Here is a 20147-nt window from a genome sequence, read left to right as displayed (position 1 = left end):
CTTGAGACCCTTACTGCCAGGGAAGGCACTGAGTATTGGGGATAGGGATGTGGCAGCCCCACAACAAGCCCCATACCAGGCAGTGGCACAGGGATGAGCCATGTGTGGGGTGTAAACAGGAAGAGATTCAGGTTGAAGTGTACTCCATGTCCTGCATTGTTTTTAAAGCACCAATGGTACACAAGTAGAGAAAGTTCAGCTCCCTTTATATAAACTTGTTTTAATTAAAATTAGTATTTTCACTCAAATTTTAAGAAATCCTTTATTTCACTGAACAGAAGCATCTTGCAGCAGGGCAGCCCCTTTGGCCACAGGGTTTAACCACCTCCAAGCTTCCCAGTGGCCCAGGATCATGGGGGCAGCTGCACTGACAGCCCCGTGTGCCCCTGTTCTCTCCGCACTGCACATGGGCTCCCTGCAGGGTCAGACAAGTTTCAGATGACTGCAGGAGTTAAAAATCAAACCTGCATGGCTGCTGGAGGGAGCTTCAGAGGGCAGCTCTAAGTATCCATGGTTTTCCAGGTTGGACTGCCTTGGAGTTCCTCCAGGGATTCAGGGGTGAGGTAGGAGGTGTGATCCTACCCCTGCTGGGGCCAGAAGGATTTGGCTTCACCCCTTTGCCCCTATTCTCCAGGTGTTCCCAGCTGACATCAGTCTGGCCTCACCATGGCCATTTCTAGAACCAAGAGCACTGACTGTGATGACATTTGGCCGTGGTGACCCCCCAGACCCACTGTGACTCTCCAGGTGAAGAGATGGAGGTGCAGAAACATAGCACAGGTGGCATTCCCTTTTCTGCCACCCCTCTGGGGTCTCCTCCATGCCCCTGGAGCCAGGTTTGGGGCTGTTTGGGGCTGACAAAACCCAGGCGTTCCCAACTGCTGCACTGCTCTGCAGCCTCCACAAGTATCTTTGCCAGAACTACTAAAGAGGTCTGATTTTTTTTTTTCCTTTTCATCTCGTTTGTTTGTTTGTGGTTTTTTTTTTTCTGTTTTTTTCTGGTTTTTTGTTTGTTTGTTTGTTTGTTTGCTTGTTTAAGAAAAAACCATTTTTAGCCACAGCAGTGTGATACCAGCCTATCATCTTGGCACATATTCCCTAGGCAACCCTGAGAAGTTTCTTCCTCTTAGGGCTTCATCCACTGTCAGGATGTATCTGTTGATAAGATCTTTCATTTCCTGGGTGAATGGCTCAAAATTCTTTTGCTTAGCACCAGACCGCTTGAAATTCCCGTCCCTGTTGTTCTCCACGCAGAGCAGCCGGTCCTCTGTCACTGTCACATTCAGAAACTCCACCATCTCCTTCAGCTTGGGGATGAGGCTCTGCTTCAGGTCCTCATAATGGACAACGAGCAGGCGCTTCCCATACTTCAGCCACTCCAGGACATGGGAGGCCCACCAGGAGGCATAACTCTTCACAAAATCCGGCCACTCTGGATGACCAGGAAACCAGGAAAATGAGACAATGTTAGCCATGCTGCATGTAAGCAATTTTTCTTTGCCTTAGACATTAATGATGTCTTGATCTCTATTTGCTCTCTTTGATAATTTAATTTCCTAAAGTCAAGATAGTCCTAGTGAAAGCTTTTGGGCTGGACAAAGAGCATTTGTGGCTGAAATGTAAGTTTGCAGTATGGGAAAGCTATTCCCAGCAGACTTTTTCTTTTTTCTGGGGCTTATTTTGTCAGCTTTTGATGAATAGGTCTTGAGTTGTGACTGATGAAAGGTGATACATCAGCTTGGGAAAGAAATGTGCTGTGACACAGGACACTTCTCCCCCCAGCCCTCTGCCAAGCCACAGCTCTAATGCTGTACAAGGAGAAATGGAAGCCAAATGGCTTCTCTGCTGCAGAGTCTGAATGCAGCAGTGTATCCAGTGGGGAAATTGCAGTCACCAGCCAGCTCACCAGTCAAACACGCGAAGTGTGGCAGGCAGGTTTGGAAGTCTTTTCATGTGTTTGGGGGACCCTGGATTTCAGGTCCATTTATTGCTATTATCCTATTTTTCTGCAGTGCAGTAGCACCTGTGCAATGCTGTAAAATATCCTTCATGAAATGTCATGCTCCATTGGATCCTCCAAATCTTAAGTTCGATCTTTCATGGTTATTACATGCTGCAGGGGCAAATTTTCTTCACCTCAGCCTAGCAAATGGGCTGTGCACAGGAGCATTGTACATAGGCACGTTTTCTATTCCCAACAGTGCAGTGGCAGTGAGGCTCCTGTGTGTCTCTGGCGGTGGTGGTACAATCCCCTCCCCTCGGGGTGGGGGGACATACAGCAAGACCACAACCGCTCCCCCTGTGCCGGTGTCAGAGGTTTCGGGACTGATCTCAGCTGCAGCAGGACTCAAGTCCTACTGAATTTGTTTGCAGTGCTTACTCAGGTTCTAGTGTGTCCCCCCTTCCCAGCAGACTGAGGAGATGGGTTTCAAGCCTGTGTTGGGGTAATGCTCACCTTTGCTCTTCCAGTTGCGGTCGGTGGCATAGCCCAGGTGCCCAGCGTATTTTCTGTTGAACTCTGCCATCAGTGATTTGTATGGGTTCCTTATCAACAGGATTGCCGAGTCAAACATTTCAATCTCAGTCTTGCCACTTTCATGCGTTTTCACACAGATGGTCCTTCTACTTCTCCAGTGGTCTTTTTCTCCTTTAAAACCTGTTTTACAAGACAAGATTGTTGGCTTTTTTTCCTGTTTATATGTCTGTGTCTGTTCCCACTGAATCATTCCCTACAGTGGTGTAAAGCTGGTGTGACAGTACCAGTCAGCTAGACCATGGCTGGAACCCCAGCCACCATGCTGGACACGTGCTGGCAGCCTGGCTTTCCCTCTGCTGGGGGAGGCATCCCTAGCCCCTCACTGCAATAAGGCAGCTTTTCACAGGGCCAGAGCTTGGTGCTTGCTGAACTTCTGCTGCCTCAGGATACTGTTCTCCTTTGGTAATTATTAACATTTGAAAATTTAACCTAGGTGTTTACTGAAGGGTCTTACCCACAGTGTTTAAGGAACTGGTCTTTTGGATCAGCCTGCCAGGTGGGAGCTACACATGTGAGTGTGCACAGGACACCAGTGCAAGCAATGTGCACATTTGTAAATGGAGAGGCTGGCTGTTGTCTGTGAGGGCAGCTGCTCTGTCAGAGCAGTGAGCTGCTGGAGCTGTCCCTGCTGCCGTCTGCGCTGCGGGAGTCTGCTCAGTCCAGGCATGGACCGAATTGTACTGAACATGCTGACAGTGACAGCCATTGCTGGCTCAAGCAAAAGGATGACAGAGCAATAAGTAAAGTTGTGTGCTTTGGAAGGGCTGCCTTTGAACCATCTCTTGGGCCCCGGTACCTTTGTTGTAGAGAGCTCCATCGAAGTAATAACTTCCTGTGTAGTATCCTGTGGCATGCTCTATCAGATGGCGTGCCCACGTATTCCCAGCCCCAGGAAAGCTTGACAAAGCAACAAACACTTTGGATTTGGTGGTTAAGAATTTCCTGTCCGTGCAGCGGGTGTCTGTGAGTAGAGAAGATATTTCATTGTTAGCACCATGGCTTTTTAATGATTCTACTGACAGCTCTTGATTACAGAGTTTATTGCTTCCTCCTTTTCTCTCTTAAAAATATAGGATATCAATTTGGTCTGGTTGTGAGTCATCTATTTCCTAAAATTAATTCAGCTGTATGAGGCCAAAGAGATTATCCTCAAAGAGGTTTTTGATAGTTTTGTGTAAGGCAATGCTTTTTTGATAATGCTGCAACAAACTATTGTACTTGGCAGCAATTTGTCTTAAAGGTGTTACATAATGAGAGAATGGAAGGATGCATCTTCATGAGCATGATTGCAAGGGGGGAATTTAGAGAAAGACTGTTTTCTAAATTCCTGCCCGTATGGTGATACCCACTACTGTGGTTCAGACTGCTGTAAATGGGATCACTTTTACCCACTGCAGAAGGGGCACAGGGGCTGTTTCCAGCAGCAGTGGCCCTGGCACAGCAAGGCTGGAGCTTGTACCTTGCACAGGTGTCTGATAGACCAGGCAGTGCTCTCCCCCAGCAGCGCTGCTGCTGTTGCGGGTCCCGCTGCAGCGCAGCCCGTCCGAGCCCTCGCGCAGCGAGAACCGCCCGGTGGGGTATCCACAGTAGCATTCCTGCCCTCGGATCACTGCCAACGGGAACTCCTGCAAAAGAGGGAAAACAGAGCGGGGTGTAAATGCCATGGCATCAACAGCCTGCAGGGAATGCTGCTGCCATGCAAAGAAAATAAGTCTTCAAGAGGCCACTGTCAAGATCAAAGCAGTGTCATTCTAAAGCTCGTGCTACTTTCCTGTTGCTTCTTCATATTTGTGTTACCTTGCTTCTAGATAGGAAACCTACTGAGGCATGCAATCATGAGGAAGTTATAGTTAGTGTTGTTTGTAATGAAGAAATTCCTAAGGAAGGTTCTTGTCTGTAAGAAGTGTTTTTTAATGGATATGATGCAGGGTAATTCAGGTTTTGGTGTACCAGTCTAACCCAAGAAGGGTAACAGGCTACAAAACTGTGTAGTGGTGGGACGGTAGCCCCAGCTGCTGGGCTAACAGTGGTAAGAATTAAAACAAGTTTGAGGGAAATGTGCTAAATATTTACCAAAGAAATTAGCAGTTGCTTACTGGCCCTGAAATTCAGATTTTCTACTGTTTACAAGAAAGATTTGGGTTGCTTTGGAGTCCCCCATTGGCTCTCTTGGTGGCACTGGGCTGTGTGGGCGGGCAGAAGGCTGAAGGAAGTTCAGGGAGTATTCGAGTGTAGAACGTTCCAGTCCATCTATTCCACATCAACACTTTTTGCCTTTAAAAAGTCTTTTGGAGTCTGGGAGCATGTGACAAGACTGCTGAGCAGCTTATCTCTTGCTCTTTCCCATGCATTCATCCTCTGATAAGGAGTCAAATGCAACACGTGTGCTGTGTGTGCCCAACAGCCAACATTTACTTAGCGAATGAGATATGACATTGTCAAAAACTATTTACAGATTTGATCCAAGGGCAAAACAGTTCTGGGTTTGCATGTAAACAGAAATTTTTCCTTTACAATGAAGCAGCATTTCTCAGTTTGAGAAATTAGTAAGTTTCCCTGCCTTCAAACACAGCTTAGGGTAAAAATGTTCCTTGTACCTCATGCCAAGTGGCCCCTGCAAGTGATGAAGTTTTCTGGAAGGCTGGATTCTATGAGGCAACAAAAATAGCTGCTCCTCTGTACTCCTGCATCTTCAGAAGGTGGTCAGTGCAGGCTACCAGTGGTGCAGTGTCTGTCCCCAGGGCAGGCTGGGTGGACAGGACCTCACCTGCACAACTTTCCCACGGCTTGGGCAGCACATGAATGAGAGTGGGCTTTGCATGGGAAATCTCAAAATTTTCCTAATATCCAATCTAAAATACCCCTGGTGCAACTTGAGGCCATTTGCTTATTCCATGGGAGAGGACATTGTGCTGAGGCCATGGGTCCTGGTCAAAGCACTGTAATCAGCCAGTTAATAGTTTTAATCAATTCTGTGATGCTGCAAAACAAAATTGAATGTTGAGTTTAGTGCATGAGGCTGAATGTGGCTGCAGGCAAAATCTGACCATACAGTGAACCCTGTGTAGAAAAAACCAGCCCCATTGGAGTGGGGAGGCAGGGAAGGGAACCAACAGCCACTAAAGCAGAGGGTGCCCTGCCCATGCCCTGTGCATGGCTCTCTGAGTGGAGCTGGCTCCCTTGGAGGGCACTAGAGCCACGTTTTGGATGCTGGCAGCCCACATCCACCCTCTGGCAGCATGTCTCTCCATGAGCTGCAGCCATCTCCCCCGGGGTCAGATGTGGCTCAGGGCTTGATTGGAATGTGACACGGAAATGGTATTGATTTCCTCGTGGTCAATACTCATCACTTAGAGCAGCTTGCCTGTGTATCGTGTCTAGTGGCACCAGTCTGATGACTTTCCCTCCCACCATTCCCACTCCAGTAGTTGGACCAGATGCATCACTGGGTATTTACTCTGAAGAGTTTTGTCCTTTATAAACTCATTTACAAATTCAAAGCTCTAAGGCACTAATCTCTGCCCTTCCCTCAGTAGGTTAGAATTTCAAATAACAATAAAAGAAACTATGTGAAATAAGAACAGTTCTTACTTTCTTGGAGCAAAATTCAGAGCACATCTCCACCGTCAAATTGGGCTGTATCAAAGAGGCTGGAAAGGTGTCTGTTAAATTTTCTGGAGCTCTAAAACATCCTCGATAGATAACATTCCTCCCTGTGGGGATATGAAATAGGTTTCTTTAAGAAAACTATGTCCATAGTATCCTGCCTCTTTCACAAAGAATAATATTAGGTTCAGAAGGCAAAAATAATAAAATTAATTTTATATTGCAAAGGCTGCAGAAATAAGAGAAACTATAATATACTCAAGAAGAACGTGTTCCAAATCGTGTGGTATTGAAAGGAGCACATGTCTTTATCTTTGTACAAACCACGGGAAGCAGCGGTACAGCACCGAGTTTGAGTTAAATTCCACCAGCGGAGGGCATTGCTATTGTCTGCAGGTCCCAGTTTCCTCTGAAGACCTGCTTTCCCCTCAGTGAGTTAAAAGCCCTGATAAAAATATACAAAGCTTCTTCGTCAGAAAAGGAAAGGAATGTAAATGACTCCTGAAAACCCCCTCATTGGACCCACCTTCCTCTTCAGCTGCCCCTCTGCTCCTATGCCTTTTCAGGCCAAAGGAGTTTGCTGCAACCTTTCAGACTCTAAACTGGGCTCTTCTCAGCTGCTCAGGAAGATCAGTTTCCACTGTGTCTTCAGCAGCAGCCTCTGATTTCACCTGCTTCTGTAGAAACACCACAGGGCTTGGCACTGTTGCAGTTGCTCCCTTGAATAGTATTGCCAGAACTGATGTGGGAAGTGAGTTGAAATATAGGAGAGACAGTGCAGTGAAGAAAAAAAAAATGGCTCTGCCTGAATTTCTTGGCAGAAAAGCTCTAGCAAGTCTCCCTAACAAGAGCCTAGAGCAATCTAAGAAGAAGCTGCTTAAATTTTGTTCTTGTAACTGTTCGAACCATTTACTAGAAGCAGAGCTGGATCTCTGGGATGACTCCACCCAAGCTGAAATGAACAGGAGTCCATCTACGTCCCTTTGAGCATGGCACCAAAGAATAAAAGGAGTGTTTGGACTTCTTAGAATGTTCTTGAAAGATCTTCTACTAAATCTCACACTGATATTTAATTACTGAAACAAAATGTTTACAAACATGTTTAGAGTTTTCTCAGCAGTCAGGAAGAAAGCTTGACCTGCCTGCAGCGGCATCGGGAGGGAGCAGGATGCACGGAGAACCCATGGATTACACTGGAAGCGGCCGGGTCTGTGTGGTCTGCCCACTTTCTTTTGGGGGAAGAACACCCTGAGGCATGCAAGACTCCATGCCACAGCCACCCCTGGCTGCGACAGCTGTGAACTCTGGATTCCTTACCGTGACATGGGAGCACGAGTCAGGGTGTCCAGGGAGCCATGGCAGGGCAGGGAGGGCAGGGACAGAGAGGGAAGATAGCAAGCCTTGCCTGGGAAGGTTTAAGTGGAGATGTCACTGAATCTGCTCCATGTAAAAGACTTAGGTGAGGTCTGTGCTCTACAGTACACAGCGTAAATCATGGGGGCCTTTACAGTCTCAGAGTTACTTTCTAACATACTTGTTCATTGTGATTAATACTTCTACTGGCCCATCAGCTGACTTGTGTCAGGGGGATTCTTCAAACAACTATCAGGTGTAACTGAGGGCAAGAAAATTACAACTCTAGCTTCAGGCTAGACTAATTTGAGGAGTAATTCATTAATACTTAAAAAAAATTAAATGCTGTCTTTTCCTGAGGAGTGTGTATATATATTTCATACTGGAGGTTCAAACAGTGATGCATGTCCTGGGAAACCTGCCAACATGCTTGTCAGCCTGACACTGGCAATTTAGGTCTATGTACCTTTGATATATAATTTATATGTAGCTGGTTGGATTATTGTACAAACCTTGACTTGTCTTTAAGTAGAAATGAAGTCCTATCAATACTGGCACAGCCTAAGGTATTGGTGCTTCTTCTCAGCAAATAACATCCATAAGGTCTTGTGAGCTTGCCAATTGCAAAGTGATCAGCTGTTTGGATCTGTTATGTGCTTTGTGTTTGTCTAAAAGTTTATTCAATGAGTCGCCCATGGCAACTAACTGAATGATGGGTAGAGTGTGTTGCCATCTAAAGATGGAACGAAATTCCCAACTGCTGCTGGAACAGAACTCCATGGAAAAGCAAAACTCAGGTCTCACTTCCCTCTGGAAAGAGACTGATGTGGCTCTTTCTGGCCTCCACTTATTCCTCACAGACACAGGTCACTCATTTTGTTTAGGATCACGTGAGCGTAGAGTGGCCTTGATATGAGTGATTTTCTGCCCTCCTGTTACAGGGCACCTCTTCCAAGACTATTTCTTAAACACACTTCAGTTTGTACCCCTTCAACAGTTACCAAAGGGAGTGTTTTTTTCAGCTGAAATTGTGCTTCTGTTGCAGTCACTCTACACTGTGTTGTTTCCTCCCTGGTGACAGGAACCTCCTCTGTGGCAGCCCCAAGGCAGCACGCCAGGCACATGTCCCTGCTCTGGGGTGGTGAGCAGCACTGCTATTCTGGAGAGAAGCCAGGGATCAGACCAGCAGCAAAGGGACATTGTGCCTTTCAGGCACCTTTGTCCTTTGCTGCTTCAAACTCTGGTGACAAACGGAGGAAGACAAGCAGCAGGGACAGCCCCTGTGTGCAGCCGGGCCGTGACATCTGTCCCTCGTGGCCTCCCCTGTCTGGTGGCACGCCCACTTACTTCTCCTGGCTCCTGCCCGCAGCTCCTCCACGCTGTAGACCGAGAGGCGGTTCACCCCTCCGCACACAGAGCCCTTCTTGCCCTTGCACTCGATGTTGCACTCCTCGGGCTTGGCAGCAGCAGCTGGCAGCGTGTTCCCACAGTAGCACTCTGCTCCGTATGCCAGGCCCGCGTAGCTGTAAGCCCTGCAAGGAGAAATACTAGCTGCTGTCACAGAGGAGTCTGTCTGCTCCCCAGTTTGTACCTGAGGAAGGGAGGAACCCGTCCCCATGTCCCTGCATACAGCCTATGCTCTTGTTGCCTTGCTGTGGAGCTGAGTCCGTCCTGGAGACAGCATGGCCTCCTCAGCAGGGGCAGCCCCTCAACAAGACATCTTTTGATAGATAGATATCTTACAAAGACTATTTAACCAAACGATATTTTTTTTGTCCAGGACAATAGAGAATATAATGTAAATAGTCATGGTGCCATAGAGAATAGGCAGCAGTGCAGCAGTCTGCTTCAAGTGGAGAAGCAGAGCTATGTTGTGCCTGAAGGTAGGAGATAATCACTGTTTTCATAGATGCTGTATGTTTAATATAGGAATGCTTTTCCCATTTCAAACTCAGTTCCACTTATTGTCAGAAAAGAGAAAACTTGCAGTGAAAAAGTACCACTCACCTCTCAGCACAAGCTTCCTGACAGTGAGCTACTGTCATTTTTCTTAAATCATAAAAGACAGCTCCCTTCAGTGTCCTCTCCCTCGAATCGTGAGTGAAGCAGCCCATGTAGGTGCCTGTGTGCATGCAAGACCAGGGTTAGGCAATGCATATGGAGGGAAGGGAAAATCCCATCCCAGGCTTATCCAGAGCCTCACACTGCGAGCAGGGCTGTCCCGACCTGTCTGGGGTCCCACACCCTCTGCAGACCTCTCCATTGCTAGTGAACCTTGCTAAGGGGTCAGTGCCACTGTCTCATGGAAAAGGGCAAAAAGGAAATGAGAATTACCCTTCCCCAAGTTCCTTTCAGCAGACCTGCTGTTGCATACTCAGTGTATGACCCACCCAGGACTGCAGCTCCTGCATGCAGCTGCTGTCTGCTCTACTCCCTCCTTCGGGTGACAAAACATGGCACTTCTCTAAAGTACAGGAGAATGTAGCCTTCAAAATGCTAACAACTTCCAGAAATCCTGTTGGACTTCTCCCAAGTGTTCTTTAAAATCTCTAGTTGATAATGAGATGGTGCAAGAGAAATATTAAGAAAATCAATTTTCTTTGGATATAGAGGGTTACATTAAAGCTATAATGGAAAGATAAATTCACTTTTAACTAGGCAGCACAATGTAGCTATCACATGGAGCTATCTCCTCTCTGGTGCAAAGGAGTCTCTTCAAATATGTCTTGCTTTACTTAGCATAGGAAGGATAAATGTTTCTTTTAGACTGCATTCAGTACTCTGCCTAATTTTTGTTGTCATGAACAAAATACTGTAAAAATCCAGCCCATTATTTAATATACAATTGGAATGATGATGTGGAGTCCCACTATTATACAGCAATTGTGTGTCTATAAGTACATTTTATCATCAAAATATGAAGGAAGAAAGGAAATTTGATTTTAGAAATAGGAACACTTAGATGATAACACAGGGAAATTAAATAATGTAAGCTGTGCATAGGAAAAGAATATAAAGTGAAAAATGAAACTAAAAAATATTTTATTAACTAATCCACAAGAAAAAGGAAGTTTGAGTTGCTCCATCAGGGATTTTGGAGCCAGGAATAACAAATCAAACTTTTAAATATTACAAACACAACAGTAGATTCAAAAACCTGCACAAGGTAATTTGCCAACACATAATTAGAAACACACACCCAGCACACCATTAACAAGGTGGTAGTCAGGCACCTGCAACAAATAAGCTCCACATTTTACTGGAGACTTTTGATTTGAGTACTTCGACTCAAACCTGTAGCAGCAGAAAACTGAGGATGCTGGGCCAAAGAGCCTGAGAGGGGGTCCTGGGCAGGCCAGCCACCATCTGCCCTCCTCCCCATGTCCCTCCAGTTTCTCATTCACATCCTCCCATGAAGGAGTCATGGAGATTCCATGGTCTCAGAGTAGCATGTCATGTCAGTGATACAGTCCCTGTCACCTCTGCATCCCATTCAATGGCAGAACCAGGCCAGGGGAACTGGAAATTCCATCTGCTGGGAGTAATCGGAATAGAAAACTCTCATTGTTATACTAACAGTATTTGCCAATCAGTCTCCTTTAGGAAAAGTGTGATCCCTACTCTGAGCCACTTGTAATGTCAGCAGCTGAGGTAGCCTAGCGCAGAACAAAAAAGAACTTGGATTTTTTTGCCAAAGGCTGTGTGCTCCTGGGTGGAGACAGAGTGAGGCAAAGTGAGCTGGGATGTTCACAACAGGCTGGGGCCATGCCATTGTTGGTGGCTTGGGTTAAGAGTCTGCCTGGGGAAGCCTTCAAAGGGCTGGCTAGCAGCCACCGGGCAAGCAGGGGCAGAGCTGTACTACCTCAGACCCACAGCCTTATTAGGATGGCACCCATGAGGGAGCCCAGCCTCCATGGTCAGGCAACACTGCTCTACTAAGCAGGAGCCACAGGACATCACTGAAACTTTATTAAGCATTATAAGCACGGAGGAGTTCATTAGGTCTTGAAAGGGATCCATAATGAAATAACAAGTCTCTAAGTTTACTAGAAGTGAATTGGAGAAGATAACATGCTCTATGTAGGTAGTTAAGTTTTAATTAATTACCTTCAAAGGCATTCCAATAGTTATTAACAATATTGTTATTAATAATGTCCCGTCATGTTCAATCAGATATTCAAATGATGCATATTTGAATCTACAGTTCAGTATCGTGAGATGTACAAATAAAGTCATTCTGACCCCTTTCATCAGTAGTTAAAACTTCAGCAAGGCCCTGGCTGAACAGCTCTCAGTCTCTCCTCTGCCACCAAAACCTGCCACCAACAGGGTGTTCTGAAACATCCTTGGAGCAGCTCCAGCTTGGAGCTTCAGGTAACTCCAGCAGTTCAGTTTGCCTGACTCACAATGTATGACTCATCTCCCACCACTATTGCCTTCTCATTCTCATTCTGACGATTCCTTCAGTAAGCAGCATGATGTGGCACCCATTTTGTGGGACTTTGGGCAAATTTATTCAAACAAAAAGCAGTTTCAAAATGTGGTGTCTAGTCATCCAGATCCCATTCTTGTTTTATTATCAGAGAAACGTCTCAAAGAACAGATAGTTCTTCTAAAAGGCAAAACATCAAAGATTGCAAACTGATACTTTGCTGCTGCAGTGAGGGCACAGCAGTCACCCAGCATGGATCCTTTGTACTTTGGCCTGTGCATATGCCTAAGAACTGTTTTGAAAGTGGTGATGAGCGAGGAGGAAGGCAGACCTGCAGGGGCATATGATGCTCGCCTATGTCTGCTTGGGATCAGCAAAGCACAGTCTATGTGTGTGCCAGAAAATGGGTCCATCCCTTACCTTTGTGCTCAGCAGTGTGCTTCATTGCTTTAAATCCTGCTGTCTGCAGGGGCTCCTGGTCGCTGGTGAACCTGTGAAACCACCTTCTCCTCAGCTGCCTGAGCTCCAAGTTGCGGGACGTGAGCCAGTGCGGGCTGTGCCGCTGGTCCAGGGCTGGCTCCTGCAGCGCATCCATGCGCACCAGCAGCCTGGGGCCGGGGCTCTGCAGGGTCCTGGGGTCAAGGAGCCCAACCCTGCTCATCTCCTCTGGCACCGGCAGGGCCTGGTTAGTGGGGGTCCCACGTGAACCTTGCTGGATAACCAAGCGGGTCCGCTGCAGTAGCAAGAGGCTGCCAGCCATCAGGTAAGCTGCTGTGAGGAAAAAGAGCAGAAACTGGGTCCGACGAAGAAACTTCTGTAGTCTGAAGAAAGCTTTGGCCATGCCCTTACTGAAACTGGCCCTTCACGCTTCCCAACCAGCCTCCGAATCTCCGCCTGGCCAGACACTCATTCCTTCCATAAGTTCAGCCCATCACATCAGTGCCTTCTCCTGAAGAAAATCTTCTTCCCAGCCAGCTGCAGAGACCAGCCTGGTGTGGCACTGCTGCCAGCCTCAGGCGCCTGGGTGGCCCAGGGGCTCCGTGGGCTCCTGGGGTGATACCTTCATTGTGTCCTGCTGAGCTGCCAAACAGCCAATGCTGGAACCTGAAAGAACAAGGGGAGTAAGGCTGGTTCACATCCAAATTGAAAGCATCCACCATCAGGGTGACTTTCCCCCTTTTGGCTTTATCTGAGCATTTCTCCATCTGTTGTTTATAATTATTTTTATAGTTAAGGACTACAGTCCAATGAGATTCATTGATTGAGCTCAAGCGAGTTTCAGATCTTCAGACTTTTTTCTTTTCTTTCTTTTAACTTGTAATGCACAAGAAATATCTTAATGATGAGGTTTTTTCTCTTGGGATGTTTGGAAAATAAGTTCTTTATTTTCTTTTGTCAATAGCCAGCATCTCCATCCTTTGTCACTGGATGAACAGGCATCTTTTTAGGGAGGTATTACCAAATTCCTTCCTTTCAGCTAAACAGTAGCTCAGCTACAAATGCAGATCAGAGGGAAACAGAAGAGTGGGTGTGTGGGAGGAAAAAAGAAATTGCATCAACTCACAATAGATAATAGATAATTATTAATCTCTGCAGCACAAAGAAGTTGGGCTTTATGCTGGAAGGATATTTGGAGATTCTGTGTGTTGCTTTAACAGAAACCAGAGATTCTGCTTTTTTTTTTAGTGGATTTAAATTGCCAACTATTGATGTGGGGATGCATGTGGAGTAAAACTAGTGAATATTTGAAAAAATTTCAGCTCAAGTTCAGCAGATCGCTCTTGACTGCTGCTGAGCTTTGCAGATTTAGTTCTAGTGATGTGTGCCACAATGGGATTGTCTGGGCAAGAAAAGCTCCTTTGTGCTCTAGGGAACCTTTAACCTCCCATGGCAAATAAAAGCTGGCGTGTCCCCATAAGTTCCTGTTTTCCCAGTCTATCTTTTCTCTGTGGAGCAAGGCAAGTGTTGAGAAAAGATGCAATGTTTTCCAGAAAAGAAAATATTATGGCTTTTGCTTAGCTTGCAGTTGGGGCACACTCCTGAAATCCGCAGTCCTGGCAACGAACATCTGCTCACTGTTCCTTGTTTCAGTAGTTGATTTAAAGTTTTGTGGATGTTCACTTATGCTGCTTTATTAAATATATGTTACCAATTAACTCTCCATCCATTACCTTTTTCATTTGGTTGTGCAAATTCTTTCTGTCTTAAATAGCAACCAAACCAAAGATCCAAAACTTCTAGGACAAAAATAAATTAAGATGCAATTAAATCTTTTGTCAATGGAGCCTGGATTCCTTTTGTGTGACCTTTTAGCCTCAATTCCTAAATGAGGCTATCACAAGCCAGGAGTCTCTGTCTCTAATCTTACAATTCAGGTGACCCTGAAGACCTCTTTTAGGCACTTTTATTAATGGTATTTTTTTTAAAGTACATGTATGCTTATTTTAATTGTAGAGGACTGAGTAATATTCAATCCAAAAGTATTCAATGTGCTGATTGCTACTCCTTCTCCAAGGGCTGGTGAGCATGAGCAGGTGTGAAGCACTGCCAGGCCATAGCATCTTCAGTGAATTCTGACTGCTCTCTCTACAGTAGAAGTTACACACCTCCCTTCGGATCAGCTCCAAAGCCAAAGAAAACGCATTGATTTACACCAGCTAAAGAGCTGACCCTTAGAGTTAAATTATTGAAAATCTCTGATCAATGTTGTGAGTGCTCAAGAGCTGCAGTAAAAGGGTCAGAAGTACCGATACAAATGAATGGAAAATTAGCCATAATTAGATCCTGCAGGTTGTTACTGCACTAATTCATGTGAAGAAATACTGTCTATGAGCATAGGTGGGATTTAATTCACTAGTTGTTCCTGCCATGGGGCTACTGTAAACTTGAGCTGTTCCCAGTGGAGGCTGTGTGATCTGAAAGCAAGCAGTGTGCAGGTATCAGCCACCTGAGATTCGGACTGGGGATGCCCATGCTCTGTGCAGTACCTCGAGGTGAGGCTGGGTCAGCAGGGCAGGTGCCCACACGCCTCAGTGCTGGGCACTCCATGCTGCCCGAGGCAGCCCTGCCCTGTGAAGCTGCTGCGAACCCTCAGCAGTGAGATGGTGATGACTGCAGTCACGCATAATCTCAAAAGGTTTAAGATTTTCCCCCTCCATCAGCAAGGTAAGGCTAGATAAATCTATCAGATATAGAAATCTATCGGACAATAGAGTCTGGCCAATGCCTGCCCAATCAGCAAGTGGGCAGGGCATAATGTTCTGCCTCCATGTGAACAGGACGGAAAGCTTGCAGTGTATCAGCAGAACTGGAGAAAACACCCAAGGTATCGGACCTAATTTAACTGTGCACCAGGCTCTGCATCCAAACATCAAGAAATGTTTGGTATTGCTTGTAGTGTTCTGCCAAGTTTGTTTATGTATTTTCTTGTTTAGTAAGGAGAAAACTGCTTCAGAGTCTCAAATGGGTAACTTTGCCCTTGCCTAGTGGTTGAAAAAGTTCAAATGGTACAAGGCAATTTTGCTGCATTCAACATGATGTGTACGAATTACCTCCAGATGCACTCGCCCTTAGAGCAGTTGCCATGACAGTACATTGTAGTAAAATCCAACTAAATAAATAAGCAGACTCTCCGCCCGCAACCACTGCTGCAAATGTGCAATTCAAAAATTAAATGTTGCTTTTTAGTGGGGAAATAGCAAAGTGCTGCTGACATAAAAACTGTCATTTGATTTTTCCATAAGCTGCATATTGCAATATCACCAAAGTATGCCTAAAAGAGTTGAAGTGCATCACTTCTGATGATGATACTTAAAAGGGAAGACTAAGGAGGAAAGAACTAGTATCTGGTAATAGAAAATGTGGCATTTCTCTTTTTCATGCATGTTTCACCTAAAATGAATGAAGTGAAATGGAAGAAAACAAGTCTTCTATCCCTGTTTTATCAGTTCTCACAGTCAAAGGGGGCTTAGGACCATATGAATTGGAAGTTGTTAGTAAAATCATAAAATTATAATTGAAAAGACAATGATGGATAAATGATAGGCAGTGACAACTGTTAAATGGCAGAGGAGACCTCTAGGTGAAGAGGACAGTGAGAGGGATAACACTGCACTGGGAAAAGGGCAGTGATTAGCACTGGAAAATATCAGCTTTGGGCATAGTGAGGGGAAGCACGGTTCTACAGGGTGCTGGAACTTCAGCAGAGAAAGGATCCCGTGCCACCAAAAAAGTTGCTATAAGGAAAAACAGGTCAGTATCTTGCTTCCAAAATGAACTTGCAAAGTGTGACAGAGGCAGCTGCATTAATGTATTTGTAGAGAGAAATAATAGAAACATGATAAAGTTCTTGGCAATTCTACGGTCCCAGCTGAAAGGGCATTTACAGAATTTTTAAGGGAAGACTGAATATTTCCAGTGATGCCATGAGTGCTGGTAAAGGATAAAGACACTGAAAAACAGCCCCAGACTCGCAGGTGAAGAGTTGCTTAACTGAGGACTGTCCCTTGATGTGTGCACAGTGCAGAAGCTCAGGTCAGTGCTGCATTGACACCTGCAGGTCATCAAGAGTTGGTCCTTGTATAAAGACCAGCAGCATTTTGCAAATTCAGAGTTGTTGGCAAGGAAGCAAGATGATGTTTCCTATTGTAAACTGAAGGGAATTGGACTCATGATTACTATTTTTAGAAAAATCCATCCCTCTTCCATGTCTCTCCTTTTTTTTGTCAGCTTCCTTTGAGGACAAATGCAGTCAGGCCTCAGCTGAAGGGTTCTGTCTTGCCTTTTCCTTGGATACACACTGCCATTTTCTCAGGGCATTTTGGAAAGTCAAGACAAATATCATATTGTGTGGCACATAGAAAGTAAAACTCTTAAGAAGCCACAAATTTTATGTTGGGACCCTGTCAAGCATTTGCTGTTCCCTTTATTCCAACAGCTAAAATTATTCTGAGAAACTTCAAGTACTTCTTACAAAGTTTTCCTTGCTAGACGATGTGTCTGTGCTGACCCCACACATCTCCCTGTTAGGTCTGCTAACAAGCTGGAGATTAGGTAGGAGCACCCAAATTTCTCCCCATGCTGTGGTGACAAGTGTTGCAGCTTGAGAGGGCTTTCCAGCGAGTTTACCATTGCCTGCTATATGAGGGCTTCCTACAAGATGTAATCAGATTGCAAAGTTATCGTGGATGGTGAGATTGTATTAAAACCTTTAAATAACACTGAACTGTTAAATAAGAATAAGATAAATAAGATAAATAAGATAAATAAGATAAATAAGATAAATAAGAAAAAATATCTTTCCGTGGAGTTAGCAGAAAGAAAAATCCTATAGTCCATTAACTGGTCAAATCAGTTCAAGTTGAAAGTAACACAGATTTTATATATACATTATACCCTGTTTATTCAATACAGGAGGCATTTTACAGTGACAGATAATTCAGCTTTGAAGGGAAAGGCAATGTCACAGAGCAGAGCTGCAGCCTGAGGTTGGAGAGGTCAGTCCTAATTCATGCAAATCCTGTCGCAGTGGCTCTCTCACCAGATATTTGACTTTTTAAGACTAATTTTTTAGCATAGATAGGTGTAAATCCAGACAATAATGTTGTTGGTGAGCCTAAGGTGAGGAATGTAGAAGAGCCTGCGTGAGGCAGATGGTCCAGCAAGGGTTATTGTGAGAATGCTGACTTAGAAAGTGCTCAGGGACAGCTTGGGCAGAAATCACACCATGGTATTTCTCCATTAACCCCACACTTTTTACCTAGCACAAGTCATAATGCAGTAATCAGCAGGACTGATTCCATGCCAGTATGGAAGAGATGCATGCAGACATATGCATACCCACATATGTTATATGTGTACATCAGGTGTACATGTGCATCCACACCCATGTGTGTGCATTCTGTAAACAGAGGGATGTGTGCTTCAGAGGTAACATACAGTCTGCTGTCAACATTCTCTGACAAACTGAAAGCTTTCAGCAAACTATTACCAAATCTCAAAAGTATTTTATTAATGATAAAACATTCATGCCTGATGTACGTTCTGAGATATTAAGAGTTCCAAGTGCCCAGTAAATGATGCTCTATCTGCAATTTCCAAAAGCCCCTATGTGGTCTGTGGCTAAAGTTTTGCACAAGAATGTTGTCACAAATATGCCATATATTTATGTTTGCCTTAGCCCATAGGATGAGATGAGATCTTTCCCTGTGTGCAAGGAAATCTACTAGAAATAAAATAACACACAGCTCTGTAACTGAATCATAGGTGGTTTAAAGTGTCTCTCATGAACCCTCCAATATCTCAGTTCCTGCAACATTCACCTCCTAAACATTGTTAGTCTATTTGTTCAGCACAGTGATGCTCCAGAAACTGATGGGAGAAGCTGAGCATTCCAGCCTGCCTCGCTAGGCTGTGACACAAACACACTTGCAGTATCCATTGCTGACTTTTCAAGTATAATGTTCCGTGGATGCTTGGGAAAGGGCATCTCGAGAGCAACCTGCAGCCTTTGTAAATAATGCCGCTAAGCCCCTTTATTTAGATGCTGTGGATTGATTTAGTAAAACAAACAGTCATTGAGACTGCAATGAATGCTGATATCTCAGCCTCTGCAAAAAGTTGTCCGGTTATTGCTCATGCCCAGGCCAGCTGGCACACGGCTCGCAGAGGCAGATACTGAACGGTGTACGAAAAAGAGGAAAAACCTCCCCTTTCTTTTGCGGCTGAGGAACCCCTGTTGTAGCCAGGACAAAGTCCTGTACAATCCAGTGAAATATCACAAAAGGCCGTAATGCATATCTGAAAAGCTGATAAATCCTGCTCCCTCTGCCCTTCCCTACTAATCCTTCCGCTGCCTCCCGCTTCCAGCGCGCAGAGCCGTAATCCTGCGCGGACCCCTCGGTGCGGTGCCCGGGTCTGCGGCGCTCCGCTCCCTCCCGCTGCCCCTGAACTCGCCCAGCGCCTCTCCGAGCCCCGCTCACCGCTGCCGCCCAGTCCCTCGAGTGGTCTCTGCGGCTCTCCGAGGTCGCTGCGGCTCGCCGGAGTCCCTGCTGTTGGCCGGGGTCCCTGCGGCTCAGCGGGCCGGGGCGCCGGGGTCCTGCGCCCTGCGGGAGGCGGCGGGAGGGAGCCGCTCCATGGCCTCCTGCGCCAACGGGCAGGATGGAAGCAGCCTCCGCGCTGCGCTGCCAAAATCCTCAAGCACAGCCAGAGCGCTCGCGTTTCATAACGCTCCCCTGCCCGGGGAAACAGCCTCTCCTCTAAGGCTGCTTCACAGCAGAGCTCTGCAGCCTTCTGCAGCTGCCGACGTTTCCAGACCTACCCATTCCCTCTGCCTGAGTGTTTGTCCAAACGCACGGATGGCTGCATCGGCAGAGAGCTGAGTGGCGGCAGCAGCAGCGAGAAGCCCTAATGCGATCAGCTGAACGGATGCTCCGTGTTTGTATCTCGTGCCTCTTCCCACTAGGGGCACATCCCTTCAGAGCTGCCCCTCTGGAGACCAGGACCCCTTCCCAACACGTCGAGAGGGTCCCGGGAAAGCGAGTCCTTGACGGCCTCCCGGCACCAGCTTAGAGATTTCAGGCAGAAAATTGTTATTCTGGGCACAGGTGGCTGGAAATAAATTATTTATAAACGTAAGAGCTGAAAGGCAGTTGCTGGTGTCCTCAGGAGTGCCTGTGCTGCCACCTTCCCTGCATGTTCCAGCTCCATTCTGCTGCTGCTTCACATGGAGATTGAGCAATTGATAGTTATTCGTAAAGCATCTGCATTTAAATGGGAGCTGGCTGCCCCTGCCTAGGGTTTTGAAATACACTATGGTCTGCACATATTTAATGAAACCTGTGGAGATCCCTCTCTTGGAATCAAAACAGAATGTGGTTATGGGACCTTTCGTTCCTCTCTGTGCCGGAGTGTGGATCAGAAACATCAGACCCACCACCCGCCTGGCTATGAGAAAACAGCACTTGGAGGTTTCTTGGATGTGGGAGGGAATTGGGATGCCATGTGGGGACTGATCCTTTTTCCTCTCTGTATTTTGCAGAGTGCTTCAAGCTCTGACCAGTCTCATGGATTTGAGCGATGCAGGTGTGTGCATCTCTCCATGCAGTGCACCCCATGAGTGGGGTCTGAACCCCACAATGGGATGCTGACACTAATGACACTGGGCTTTCCCATCTCTACATGACATTGGAGAAGAGGAGCCTGGTTGTTCAGTTCAACATG

General features: G+C 46.1%; 1 protein-coding gene and 1 long non-coding RNA gene across 4 annotated transcripts in view; one reads left to right on the top strand and one right to left on the bottom strand.

The window, feature by feature from the left end:
* The window catches only part of LOC134553383 (uncharacterized), a 146690-nt gene that overhangs the window by 42841 nt on the left and 83702 nt on the right, over positions 1-20147 (top strand). The gene's annotated exons all lie outside the window — the stretch shown is intronic.
* On the bottom strand, positions 96-19648 carry WSCD1 (WSC domain containing 1). The gene is made up of 9 exons (XM_063402966.1): positions 18908-19648; positions 12348-13031; positions 9503-9617; positions 8843-9027; positions 6128-6249; positions 3996-4161; positions 3333-3497; positions 2456-2656; positions 96-1432 (listed from the first exon to the last, which is right to left on the bottom strand). The coding sequence occupies exons 2-9, from the start codon at positions 12766-12768 to the stop codon at positions 1080-1082; spliced, it is 1728 nt and encodes a 575-aa protein (XP_063259036.1). The 5' UTR covers positions 12769-13031; positions 18908-19648; the 3' UTR covers positions 96-1079.

Source organism: Prinia subflava, chromosome 8 (genome assembly GCF_021018805.1).
Source record: "Prinia subflava isolate CZ2003 ecotype Zambia chromosome 8, Cam_Psub_1.2, whole genome shotgun sequence".
Classification (NCBI taxonomy): Eukaryota; Metazoa; Chordata; class Aves; order Passeriformes; family Cisticolidae; genus Prinia; species Prinia subflava.
Note: the sequence above shows the minus strand (reverse complement) of the source record. Positions and strands in the feature narration are given on the sequence as shown.

Excerpts from the sequence above, each read along its gene's own strand:
- WSCD1 (XM_063402966.1), bottom strand. The coding sequence starts at position 12,768 with ATGGCCAAAGCTTTCTTCAGACTACAGAAGTTTCTTCGTCGGACCCAG. Across the intron at positions 9,028-9,502 it reads CAGGAAGCTTGTGCTGAGAG|GGCTTACAGCTACGCGGGCC; the intron begins GTGAGTGGTACT and ends TTCTCCTTGCAG. Across the intron at positions 2,657-3,332 it reads TGGAGCTCTCTACAACAAAG|GTTTTAAAGGAGAAAAAGAC; the intron begins GTACCGGGGCCC and ends CTTGTAAAACAG.